Source organism: Hyperolius riggenbachi, chromosome 4, assembly GCF_040937935.1.
Source record: "Hyperolius riggenbachi isolate aHypRig1 chromosome 4, aHypRig1.pri, whole genome shotgun sequence".
NCBI classification, from domain to species: Eukaryota; Metazoa; Chordata; class Amphibia; order Anura; family Hyperoliidae; genus Hyperolius; species Hyperolius riggenbachi.
In genome coordinates this window covers 125,334,791-125,348,511 of record NC_090649.1, presented here as the reverse complement: position 1 = coordinate 125,348,511, position 13,721 = coordinate 125,334,791, and the positions used below count along the sequence as shown (strand labels likewise).

Here is a 13,721-nt window from a genome sequence, read left to right as displayed (position 1 = left end):
ATTAGTGAAGGTGTAGGTGTGTGGGAGATTAGTGATAGTGTAGTTAGTAGTAAGAGTAGTATTAGGCGTAGTTAGAGGGGAGGTTAGCGTTAGGTGAAGGTTATGTTGCAGGTTAGTGTTAGGTGGAGGTAGGGGCGATCTTAGTGTTAGGTGGTGGTAGAGGGGAGGTTAGTGTTAGGTGTAGGTTAGTGTTTTAGTGTTAGGTGTAGGTGAGGGGGGGGGGGGATCAGTGTTAGGTGTAGGTATGGGGGAGATTAGTGTTAGGTGTAGTTAGTAGGGAGAGTAGTATTAGGCGTAGGTAGAGGGGAGGTTAGCGTTAGGTGTAGGTTGTGTTGGAGGCTAGTGTTAGGTGGAGGTAGGGGGGATCTCAGTGTTATGCGTAGGTATAGTGGAGAATAGTGTTAGGTGTAGTTAGGTGGAAGGGTAGTGTTAGGTGTAGGTGTTGGGGAGATTAGTGTTAGGTGTAGTTAGTAGGAAGAGTAGTACTAGGCGTAGGTAGAGGGGAGGTTAGTGTTAGTTGTAGTTAGGTGGAAGGGTAGTGTTAGGAATAGGTATGGGAGTTAGTGTGAGGTTTAGCTTACAGTGGAAAAACAGTAGAATATCGGTAAGATTACTGACATTCTACTGTTGGGAAAAGTTTGCACTCATTACAGGCACTGCTTTTAAATGCACCCCCAAAATTTGACAGTGCACTATGCTTCTAGCCACAAGCCCCTCCCCCAAGGCGTTCTTCGGTTTCTCCCATTTTGTAAGTAGATTACCACCTCTTTAAAGTTGTTTACCCCTGGTGTAAACTGATCTAGGGAGCATGCTTTTCTGTTGAGAAAATTGGGGTTGTATTTTAAATGACTTAAAGCTCCTGATGCAGTTTGTATAGATTACTACTTTTGTTTAATAGTGTTGAAGCATTGGAATTGGGAACAATTGGAAGGGGACGTGGAATAAGCGGCCAGAGGCTGTGACAAAGGGGAGTTAGCCCCGCTGCCGGTCCGTTTATGTCATGGATGTCGGACTCCAGTCCTCAAGGGCCAAAGTCCTCACATATTTTTGGCACAGCTCAATTTAATTGATGGGAATGAATGAGGAAAGTTGTGGTTCATCAAGTAGAACATATGCCTCCATTTCTTAGTCCACCCTAAACACTGGCATGGATAAGGCCCTTGAGGACAGGAGTTTGACACCTGTGGCGTATGTAAAGATTCGGGTTCTGCCCCAAAGCATTCAGAACGACATTCCAAATACAAACAGATCAACACTACAAGATCAACACTACTATTTAGCACAATCTTCATCAAACGCTTTCAGAACACAAAGCTCAATGTTGGAAACGGATGGCCTGTAAATAGGCTATCAAACCCTGGACAAGAATGAGGAACTATTAACATTGCTGCTCATGGGTACCTACACAGAATTCTGTCTCAGTAAAAAGCACTTTAAAGTGGATCTGAACTCTTGCACAGGACAAAAGGAAAACAGAAATGCACCCTGTATATACAGAGGGATGCAGACGTTTGGGCAACCTTGTTAAATTGAATGTTTACCACTTAAAAATAAAAAAGTCAGATACTCACCTAAGGAGAGGGAAGGCTCGGTCCTAATGAGCCTTCCCTCACCTCTCCCGGTGCCCGGTCCCGCGCAGGATCCCCCGTAGCAGTATTCGACCAGTTCGGTCAAATACTGCCACTTCCGCCACCGAAGGGAGGTTTCGGAAGCCTTCGGGAGCACTCGCTCCATACTACGCATGTGCGAGCGCCCTCTATGACGCACTCGCGCGTGCGTAGTATGGAGCGGCCCGTCTTCGGAAGACCGAGTGCTCCTGAAGACCTCCGAAGTCCCTGTGGCGGCGGACGCGAATGGGGGAGCCAGCGCAGCACCGAGGGCACCGGGAGAGGAGAGGGAAGGCTCATTAGGACTGAGCCTTCCCTCTCCTTAGGTGAGTATCTGACTTTTTTATTTTTTAAGCGGTACCCATTGGCTTTAATTGTCATGATTTCCCTGTATAAATCATTGGTTGTTACAATAAAAAAATGTCAGCTAAATATCATATAGGAGACACAAACAGTGCTATTTCAGAAGTGAAATGAAGTTTATTGGATTTACAGAAAGTGTGCAATAATTGCTTAAATAAAATTAGGCAGGTGCATAAATGTGGGCACGGTTGTCATTTTATTGATTCCAAAACCTTTAGAACTAATTATTGGAACTAAAATTGGCTTGGTAAGCTCAGTGATCCCTGACCTACATACACAGGTCAATCCAATTATGAGAAAGAGTATTTAAGGCGGTCAATTGTAAGTCTCCCTCTTTGTTTAATTTTCTCTGAAGAGTAGCAACATGGGGGTCTCAAAACAACTCTCAAATGACCTGAAGACAAAGATTGTTCACCATCATGGTTTAGGGCATAGCTGTCTCAGAGATTTCAGCTGTCTGTTTCCACAATTAGGAACATATAAACCTCCCCGGCGTTCTATTAAGATCGCCAGGGAGGCTGCGGGAGGGTTTTTTTTTTTAATTAAAAAAAAATTAAACTGAAAGTTGGCTGCATGAAAGCCCACTAGAGGGCGCTCCGGAGGCGTTCTTCCGATCGCCTCCGGTGCCCAGAATAAACAAGGAAGGCCGCAATGAGCGGCCCTACTTGTTTTGCTTAGATCGTCGCCATAGCGACGAGCGGAGTGACGTCATGGACGTCAGCCGACGTCCTGACGTCAGCCGCCTCCGATCCAGCCCTTAGCGCTGGCCGGAACTTTTTGTTCCGGCTACGCTGGGCTCAGGCGGCTGGGGGGACCCTCTTTCGCCGCTGCTCGCGGCGAATCGCCGCAGAGCGGCGGCGATCAGGCAGCACACGCGGCTGGCAAAGTGCCGGCTGCGTGTGCTGCTTTTTATTTGAAGAAAATCGGCCCAGCAGGGCCTGAGCGGCAGCCTCCGGCGGTGATGGACGAGCTGAGCTCGTCCATACCGCTCAGGAGGTTAAAGAAATGGAAGACCACAGTTCAAGTTAAGGCTCGAAGTGGCAGACCAAGAAAAATCTCGGATAAACAGAAGCGACGAATGGTGAGAACAGTCAGTCAACCCACAGATCAGCACCAAAGACCTACAACATCACCTTGCTGCAGATGGAGTCACTTGCATCAACCATTCGTCGCACTTTACACAAGGAGATGCTGTATGGGAGAGTGATGTAGAAGAAGCCTTTTCTCTGCCCACAGCACAAACAAAGCCACTTGAGCTATGCTAAAGCACATTTGGACAAGCCAGCTGTGGACTGATGAAACTAAAATTGAGTTATTTGGGCATAACAATGGGAGTTCTGCATGGAGCAAAAACACAGCATTCCAAGTAAAAAAAAAACCCTGCTACCTACAGTAAAATATTGCGGTGGTTCCATCATGCTGTGGGGCTTTGGGGCTAGCGCAGGGACTGGGAATCTTGTTAAAGTTGCGGGATGCATGTATTCCACTCAGTATCAGCAGATTCTGGAGACCAATGTCCAGGAATCGGTAACAAAGCCGAAGACAACGACCCTAAGCACTGAAACTCCACTAAGGCATTCATGCAGAGGAACAATCACAATGTTCTGGAATGGCCATCTTAGTCCCCAGACCTGAATATAATTGAAAATCTGTGGTGTGAGTTAGAGAGCTGTCCATGCTCAGAAGCCATCAAACCTGAATGAACTAGAGATGTTTTGTAAAGAGGAATATTCCAAAATACCTTCAACCAGAATCCAGACTCACGTTGTGACCTACCGGAAGCGTTTAGAGTCAATAATTTCTGCAAAGGGAGGATCTACTATATATTGATTTAATTTCTGTTTTTTGGTGCCAAACTGTATGCACCTGCCTAATTTTGTTTAAACAATTATTGCGCACTTTCTGTAAACTCAAACTTCATTTCACTTCTCAAATATCACTGTGTGTCTCCTATAGGATATATTTAACTGACCATTTTTTATCGTAACAACCGACGATTTATACAGTAAAATCATGATGATTAACAAGGTTGCCCAAACTTTCGCATTGCACTGTATTTAGAGAGTTTAGCCTGTCTAATTCCCCCTCATTTGTGTCTAATCACAAACTGTAATTTGATCTCCCCCCGTCACATGACTGCCAATGGCAGATAAGCTCATTTGAAAGCACAGGATGTTAACAATAAGTGCTTCCATACATCAGGAAGAAGAAACAGTGCAGATTTATTTCAGGATTTGTATCAGATGTAGCAAATAAATGTTTTTTGTTTGAATGTTATTATGCTGTTGTGTATCTTTTAGAGCAGAGAGGAGTTCCGAGTTCAGGTCCGCTTTATTGGTTACCACAGGACATTGAAGCCTCAATGACGTATTTCATAAAACAGGTTGTAGCAAGTTAATGGAGTCTGAAGAATCAAGGTTACTATGAATGTCTCCTGAAATTGGACATGAATCATTTCCTGTGCTCACACCCAACTTTTCAGTGAGAATTAAATGCAAAGATCTCTTGAGCGAGTCGTTTGGACAGCTTTCTCTACAGTTAAATTGCACAGTTGTCTAAACAGTAAGGCCGTGCTCCCATTTGAGCTGAGCACAGACAGTTTTCTCTGCTCATCGCAATACTGACAATGAATGGCTCCTATTTTATAGGGCTGTACTTCTGTGCAGTCCATGATAATCCCGGGCACACAGATGCGTTCCCCATATAGCCCATGGTGGTGATGCATCTGCGGACCATCAGAGTGGACACAGTTCACCAGCAAGATGTTAATACATTTATTGTAAGGTGCAGAGCTGCAATGCAATGCACAAAAACACTGCACATTATTAATTTATGCAAATGTACCCATCATATGCATTAAAGGGGAACTGTAGTAAGAGGTATACGGAGGCTGCCATATTTCTTTACTTTTAATCAATACCAGTTGTCTGGCAGCCCTGCTGGTCTATTTCTCTGCAGTAGTATCTGAATAACACCAGAAACAAGCATGCAACTAGTCTTGTCAGATCTGACTTTAACCACTTTGTCCTCCTTGACGTATAAAAACGTCAAGGAGGACAGGCGCGCTCACGCACGCTCCCGCGGCCGATCGCGCGCGTGCACGCGCACTCCCGGCCGCGGAGTCGGTAGCCACGGAATCAATGTATCGGGCTAGGGAGCCCGATCATTGATTCCTCTCCCCCACTGAAAAAGCGACAGCTTCTCTCGGAAGCTTCGCTCTTTCTGAAGCTGTGTCCCTCTAAGCATACATTGTACGCTTAGAGTGACGTCATGTAAAAAAAAAAATCGAGATTGCCATCTTGTGGCCAAAAAGTAAAACTACAAGTAAATGCCCAAAAACATTACAATACACCAATATTTCCCCAAATAAAACACTTTTATATCCCACCCTCCCAAAAATGCCCACATAAAATGGTTAATAAAAAAAAAAAAACACAAATATTTACCTAAGGGTCTAAACTTTTTAAATATCTATGTAAAGATGAAATATTTCTTTTTTTTTTTTTTATAAGCTTGTAAATAGTGATGTATGCAAAACGGAAAAAATGCTCATTTATTTCCAAATAAAATATTGTCGCGATACATTGTGATAGGGACATAATTTAAATGGTGAAATAACCGTGACAAATGGGCAATAACAACACGTGGGTTTTAATTATGGAGGCATGTATTATTTTAAAACTATAATGGCCGAAAACTGACAAATAATGAATTTTTTCATTTTTTTTCTTATTCTTCCTGTTAAAATGCATTTACAGTAAAGTGGCTCTTAGCAAAATGTACCCCCCAAAGAAAGCCTAATTGGTGGCGGAAAAAACAAGATATAGATCAGTTCATTGTGATAAGTAGTGATAAAGTTATAGGCTAATGAATGGGAGGTGAACATTGCTCGGATGCATAAGCTGAAAACGACTGAGATGTTAAGTGGTTAAAGTCTGAAACACCTGATCTGCTGTATGCTTGTTCAGGGGCTATGGCTAATAATATTAGAAGCAGAGGATCAGCAGGGCTGCCAGGCAACTGGTATTGCTTAAAAGCAGGGCTGTGGAGTCAGAGTCGTGGAGTCGGAGTAATTTTGGGTGCCGGGAGTCGGAGTCGGGAAAAAATGCACCGACTCCGACTCCTAATGAATTTAAACTGTAATTAAAATAGAAAATATGATAAAATGTTCTATTTCTCAGATAATAGTCATCATAGATAATGTATATATAAAGTAATAGCTGTGCTCAGTCCACAAAAATGAAATAAATCAATCAAAATTAGTTACTTGTGCTGCTTCAATAAAGCAGTCCCCGTATTTTTAAAGTCAGATATACACATCTGATTGTGACTGTACAGTATATATGATGTGTACACAGGAATCTCTTATATATACTAAACAACATCTATGCTGTAAGAATAAAAGCCTGACGTGTAGCCGTGTCACTAATACAGATGGTCAATGAGATGAAAATAATTCTGCGTTGATTCTGATTTATGCAAATGTACTTTGCTTATGAAATCAAATAATTTGATATGTTATTAAAATTTGGTTTGGGGACTACGAATTAAATGGTACCTGAGAAGGATGAAAAGTTTAATACATACCTGGGGCTTCTTCCAACCCCCTTCAGGCTAATCAGTCCCTCGCTGTCCTCCTGCACCACCTGGATCTTCTGCTATGAGTCCTGGTAATTCAGCCAGTCAGCGCAGTCCGGCCGCATGCTGCTTCCACAGCCAGGAGCGTTCTGCACCTGCGCAATAGTGCTGCACAGGTGTAGTACGCTCCCGGCGGCGGAGTGTGTGCATTCGCACTACGCCCGACTGGCTCATGTACCAGGACTCATAGCAGAAGATCCAGGTGGCGGAGGAGGACAGCAAGGGACTGATTAGCCTGAAGGGGGCTGAAGGAAGCCCCAGGTATGTATAAAACTTTAATTTCCTCTGTCTCAGGTTTACTTTGTTACACAGTAGTACTATACTCTACATATACACTCCCCACAGAGCTGCAGGGAATCCACTAAGAATGTTGTGCACATTGAGCACAGAGGTGTTGTCTATCACCCATAAACCTTGTTCAGATTGTGCATGAAGAATGTGTAATAAAGGAAGAATCCCCTCATTCCCCTGCAGAGTACCTGCACATCATTCTTACATGTACCCACAATTACATTGCCTAGGGCCTGATAGATGTTCTTTGTTCTGGTCTGTACCTTTTACAAGTACTCTTACCAAGGACTAGTTTTAGTCTATGACTAAAGGGAATAAATATGGCAGTCTCCATATCCTTCTTACTTCAGTCGTCTTTTAAAATTCCTAAGCGTTGGCAGTTAAGAGACAAATTTCATGTTACATACTTTTAATAAACAAGATTGTAATATGCAAATTAGAGGAGTCAGAGTCGGTGGAATCCTAAACTGAGGAGTCGGAGGATTTTTGTACCGACTCCACAGCCCTGCTTAAAAGGAAATAAACATGGCAGCCCCCATATCCCTCTCACTTTAGTTCCCCTTTAAAGATGGAAACCTGAACTAAAACTAAAGGAAACCCTGAAGTGAGGGCTGGAACCCACTGGAGCGATTCTTTAAACGTTTAGGGAGCGATTCAAACCGCTAGCGATTTCCCCAAACGCTCAGCTAATGTTAATGGATGGGCCAAATTCCACCGGAGCGATTGCGATTACCAAAATCGCAAACGCAGTACATTTTTAGCGTTTCTGCAAGTATATAAACGCTGGCATAATCACTAGTCAAATCCTACACAAAGCGATTTTATTAGCGTTATTAAATGACTGCACACTGTAAAAAAATTCAAATTAATTGAAAGGACAAATCAGAATTAAAAACGCTAATCGCTAAACAATCGCTGGCAAAACGCTAACATTTTTTTTAAATCGCTACCAAAACTGCCAGAAAACGCTCATGAAATCGCTTACAAGACACTCACTAAAAACGCTACCGATTGCAATTAGCAATAGCGTTTTGTAGTGGGTTCCAGGCCTTAGAGGGATTTGGAGGCTGACATATTTATTTCCTTGTAAACAATGCCAGTTGCCTGGCAGCCCTGTTGATCTTCTGGCATAAGTAGTGTCAGAGTCAAAACCCTGCAACAAGCATACATCCAGTCAAAACCCGAGTCAGCGGAGTCAGAGTACCCGATCTGTTGCATGCTTGTTCAGGGTCTATGGCTCCAAAAATATTAGAGACTAAGGATCCAGGAGACTGCCAGGCAACTAGTACTGTTTAAAAGGAAATACATCTGACAGTCTCCATATCTCTCTCACCTCAGGTTCCCTTTAAAGTAAATCTGCCTTCACTTTAATCTTTCTAAACTGCCAGTGTTAACAATATACCATAATATGGAGCTGGCTGCATGCTACATCAGTGTTTGCCCTTCAAACTCCCATAAATCTCAAAAAATGTGCAACTATCAATTTTCCCAATGAACATCAGGGCCCAGAACCAGGGCAACAAAAATCATCCGACTCCAATACCACGCAGGACTGTGTCCAGAACATCCAGCATACAGAAACAATCTTTACTGGCTGTAATACTGTGACTGGAATCTGTTCAGAATGATAGAAAGCAGAAATAAGGCTTCAAATGTGTGTTCTTCCTGTGTCTGTGTGGGTTTCCTCCGGGCACCCCGGTTTCCTTCCACGTCTCAAAACCATACAGATAAGTAAATTGGCTAACACCCCAAACTGGCCCTAGACTACGATACATACAATACACACAGACATATGACTATGTTAGGGACTGAATTGTGAGCCCCTCTGAGGGACAGTTAGTGACAAGAGAATATACTCTGTACAGCGGTACGTAATATGTCGGCGCTATATAAATAGTAAAACAAATAAATAGCTGCAGCTGTGTGTTCTTGTCTCTCTCTATCCTTGGTGAATAGTGACAGAGAAGTGGAACCTAGCTACATGGTATAGCTCAAGCCTCTAGCCTGACGCCAACACAAAACTGTTACAAACAGCTAATAAACTTTTTTTTTCCCACAGGCTGTGATGAGACTTCTGAAAAGCTGTCTGTTGTTGCTGGCTAAAAGCTCTAAAAAGGTATGTGGGGTTTACAGAAGGAGTTTCTTTGATAGTTCTTTAACCCACTAGCAGAAATCTTATAAAGAAGGTGGATGTAGTTAGGAAAGAACTGGTTTACCTCAAATAAAATTTTTAAACACTTATTTTGCTACAGCTTAACATGGCAATGGTGTTGAAAAACAGACGTATCATCTCGCTGTTATCTAGTTCAACACACACAGCTATATTGTGTTCATATTGAATTTTACTGTTTGATCTAATAAAGGTTATATTTTAGTTGGTAGAGCCTTCTTGTCTCCTCGTGGGAATTGTTTTTTGTTATCTAGTGTACACACCAACACACACACACCAACACACACACACAATGTTAATGTTGGACTGAGCAACTGCCATTCACGAAGTGCTTCTGAAAATAAAGAAAAGCCTAAGAATCCCCATGAGGGCATGGGCTAGTCCAAAACCTGTCAGTTCTGTTAGATCTCTACTAACTACTGTAAGAGACAGCAACATTGTACTCTGGGAGAAATCCACTTTTTGTTTATATGTTCACATGTATTTTTGATTTTAAAATTATTTCGCGATAGTGGTCCTTTAAGGTGGCCATACTAGTAGTACAAGATCAGAGAATAAATATTACAATGCTGTAAAGAAATATCCTAAAAAAGTAACCAATGTCTTGTGTTCCAAATGTGGAATGTGCTAAATCACATCTGCCTCCTATGTAATGCCTATATAATGCCTCTTTAGGCTGGATTCACACTGTGCGCATTGCGTAATGCACACGTTATAATGTGTGTGAGTTTCAATGGAGACTGGACACAGACATTAATGCAAAGTCTGCATGCAGGGAGATAGAATAATGCAATCTGTTACAACACAGATATGTGAACAGGCCCATAGAAGTGTATGGGTAGCGAGTTGGCATGCAGAATTATTCTGTATCGCCACTGATGCAGTGTGAATGCAGCCTTAAACCTCACCCTGCAATGCCCAATGGAAATCTTTTGCCATCACTAATAAAGTTTGCGTAAGCCCCGTTCTCATACAGTGCCCAGCGATGCATAATGTTTAGTCCACCCACTTTTTTTTTTTTTTTGCTTGATTAGCATAATAAAGAAATAAAAAAAAAAAAAAGAGAGAGAAAGAGAGAGACACGATTGCTGGGCAGGAGGAAAAGTTGGCACTAGGTTGAAGAGAAGGTTAATATTGGGCATTAGAGGAATGTTAGTTAGGCATGGTCAGTGGGGTTATAGTGATAGACATGGTCAGTGAAGGTACTGTCAGGCGAAGAGATATTAGCAATTTAAACTATTGGTAATTTCTTGTGCCAATGTCACAAAGGCTAAAACAAATCTAAGCCTTGACAGGCAGCCATGGCCATAAACACTCTTGCCTATGTACAAAGCTTAAAGGACAACTGTAGGGTGGCTGCCATGTTTTTTTTTTTTTTTCCTTTTGTGCAATACTAGTTGCCTAGCTGTCCTGCTGATCCTCTGGCTCTAATACTTTTAGCCATAGAGCCTGAACAAGCATGCAGGAAATCAGGTGTTTCTGGCATTGATGTCGGTAATGTTTCTGGTGTTATTCAGACACTACTGTGGCCAAATAGACTAGCAGGGCTGCCAGGCAACTGGTATTGCTTAAGGGGGAATAAATATGGCAGCCTCTATATACCTCTCGCTAAAATTGTCCTTTAAAGGGACCCTTAAGCCAGAAAAAAAAATGAGTTTTACTCACCTGGGGCTTCTACCAGCCCCCTGCAGCAGTCCTGTGCCCTCGCAGCCACTCACTAATCCTCTGGTCCCCCGCTGCCAGCTAGTTTCGTTTTTTCCGACAGGCCCGTCAGGACTGGCCACGCGTAGCTTTTTCCGCATTCCTGACTGTAATCAGCGCTATTGCGGGCCGCAACGTGTACAAAAATACGCGTTGCCGCATATCTATGCGTGCGTAATGCGGCAACGCGTATTTTTGTACGCGTTGCGGCCCGCAATAGCACTAACTACAGTCGGGAATGCGGAAAAAGCAACGCATGGCCAGTCCTGACGGGCCTGTCGGCAAAAACGAAACTAGCTGGCAGCGGGGGACCAGAGGATTAGTGAGTGGCTGCGAGGGCACAGGATGGCTGCAGGGTGCTGGTACATGCCCCAGGTAAGTAAAACTCTTTTTTTCTGACTTAAGGTTCACTTTAAAGAGAAACTCCGACCAAGAATTGAATTTTATCCCAATCAGTAGCCGATACCCCCTTTTACATGAGAAATCTATTCCTTTTCACAAACAGCCCATCCCCCTGATGTCAGCTGTATGGCTGATAATGTAGTGCAACCCCTCCCACAAAGAAACTGAGTACGTTTCCTGTCTGTGAACCTTGCTGCATTGGCTATCATTCATAAAGCATTCCCGCATGCGGAAATGCGTAATACCGCTGACTTTACCGACCACCGAGCAAGTTGTGTATTCATAAAGCCTCTTTCCGTATGCGGAGCTGACATTCCCGTGCAGAGTGACAAAGTACCGCCTTGTGCAGTGTGGATACGCAGGTATCCAGAAAAAGTAGCAAAATGCTCATTCATAAACATTTCCGCATAGCGGTATGCGGAAGGGGATTACCGATCCCCTGGATGTAGCGGGAAGCTTGCGGAGTCCTTGTAAGTGAACGGGACGGACCTCCCACACATCAGCAGAGAGAGCACCGCATGGAGGGACTCGGCCAGCTTTTCTGTTTCCGCATGCCTACCGCCCGCCTGCCGACACCATTCTCCAGAAAACCTCCACACTGCTACCGCCCCAGGCACAAAGTTTATGAATGACCACCCAGAAGGATAAACTACCGACGGCGGTATTCTCCCGCACGGGTTCCCCTTACCGACAGCCTGTTCATGAATGATAGCCATTGTGGGAAATAGCTGTTTACAGCTGTTTCCAACTGCAAAAAAAGCATGCAGCAGCTACATCACCTGCCAGCAGTAACAATGTCACCATGTAATAAATGTCAGAATGTAAATCAGGGATTTAAAAGATTTTACAATGGGCAAACACTGACTAAATCATTTATACATAATTATTGTAAAAATGAAGCACTTTTTATTACATTATTTTCACTGGAGTTCCTCTTTAAAGAGGAACTTTAGCAAAAAGGGAAAAAATAAATAAATCCATTACAAAGTGAGAAGTTAAAAAATTGAGAGATCGAGAAATTGATATTCACCGTGTAATTTTTAATGTTTGATCCACAATCTTTACTGCTGGCAGACATGAAAAAAATCAGCACCAACGGCCATTATTTATAACCACACCTCCTAACAATGCGATAGGCTAAAAGGTTTTTTTATATAGATATACATATGCACAGAGGGAGATGCTTGTTTCTTGCCAGGTGGTAACAGCTGTTACTTCCCACAATCCAACAAGACTCAGACAGGAAACTGTCAGGGCCTAGGTCCTGACATCACACTGTGGGAGGGGTTTCACCACAATGTCAGCCATACAGACCCCCTGATGATCTATTTCGAGAAAAGGTAAAGATTTCTCATGGGAAAGGGGGTATCAGCTACTGATTAGGATGAAGTTCAATTCTTGGTTACAGTTCCTCTTTAAGAAGCAACTTCAATTCTCGACTAGGCAAATCAGACAATAAAAGGCCATGTTATGCTGAGGAAGTAAAAACTACAAAACTCATCATAAAAATAGAAACATTACAGACTATAAACCGGTTAGGAAAATTAAATAATAATAATAATAACAAAGAATATAAACCAGTTAGGAGTGTGTGAATTTTGCGCCAACATTTTATTTCTGTGATTTTATCGATCTGACGTTGGAGGAAATGTTTCCATGAAAGAGAACACTGGCAGTTTACCTTCTCGGCTTTCTTGTCAGAGATATCCTGCTTCTCCAGTACAGCTATGCTTTCTTTTAGATTCTTCACTATGTCTGCTGGAGACTTGTGGGACTTCCCAAAGGGGAACGGCATGATTGCGAGTGTAACACTGCTTTACGGTACACCTGCAAAGGAAAACACAATAACAAGGATGTCAGCCTCTGCACTCTGGTCCAATCAACTTACACATCATAGCACAAATCTGCCAAAACCAACACACTCCCTACAACTGGCCATACACATGTAACTTCAGTGCACAGGCGGTAGACCAGGAAGCACTTACACCTTTTAAGTATTCACCAACGATAAAATATTTTTTGTTCGATCTTACCATTTCTATATAATAGGAGGGACTACCTGAAATATCCATTGAAAGCATATTCATACATCAGAAGACTATGGGCAGATACAAACAAGAGACAAATGCATCTCTAATTGAATCTGATTAGAGATAAATTTGTCTAATGGTCGAATCTGCCCATACACTACAGGTCGATTCCCATCCGATTTCAGCATGAAATCATCAGGGAATCGGCTGAGTCCGCTGCGTCCCTCCCGCCGCTGCCCACACAATGTATAAATGTATGTAGTGTGTGCATTTATACATTCTGCACGGGGTCTGTCCATCTCGCCGGGTAACAGCCACATACACACTAGCGGTGACGTGAGACATAGCACCGCCGGTATGTGTGCGGAACCCAGCGAGATGGATGGAAACCGCGGAGGCTGACACCGGACAGGTAATGTATACATGTATGTAGTGTGTGCATTTATACATTCTGCACGGGGTCTGTCCATCTCGCCGGGTAACAGCCGCAAACACACTAGCGGTGACATCAGACATAGC

The 13,721-nt window shown here is 43.1% G+C and overlaps 1 protein-coding gene across 1 annotated transcript in view; it reads right to left on the bottom strand.

The window, feature by feature from the left end:
• LOC137571443 (calcium-binding protein 39) overlaps window positions 1-13,721 on the bottom strand; it is an 80,049-nt gene that overhangs the window by 38,890 nt on the left and 27,438 nt on the right. Inside the window, exon 3 of the mRNA XM_068280558.1 lies at window positions 12,854-12,999. Coding sequence (XP_068136659.1) covers window positions 12,854-12,967 — 114 coding nt within the window. The 5' untranslated portion in view covers window positions 12,968-12,999. The remainder of the gene's footprint in view (window positions 1-12,853; window positions 13,000-13,721) is intronic.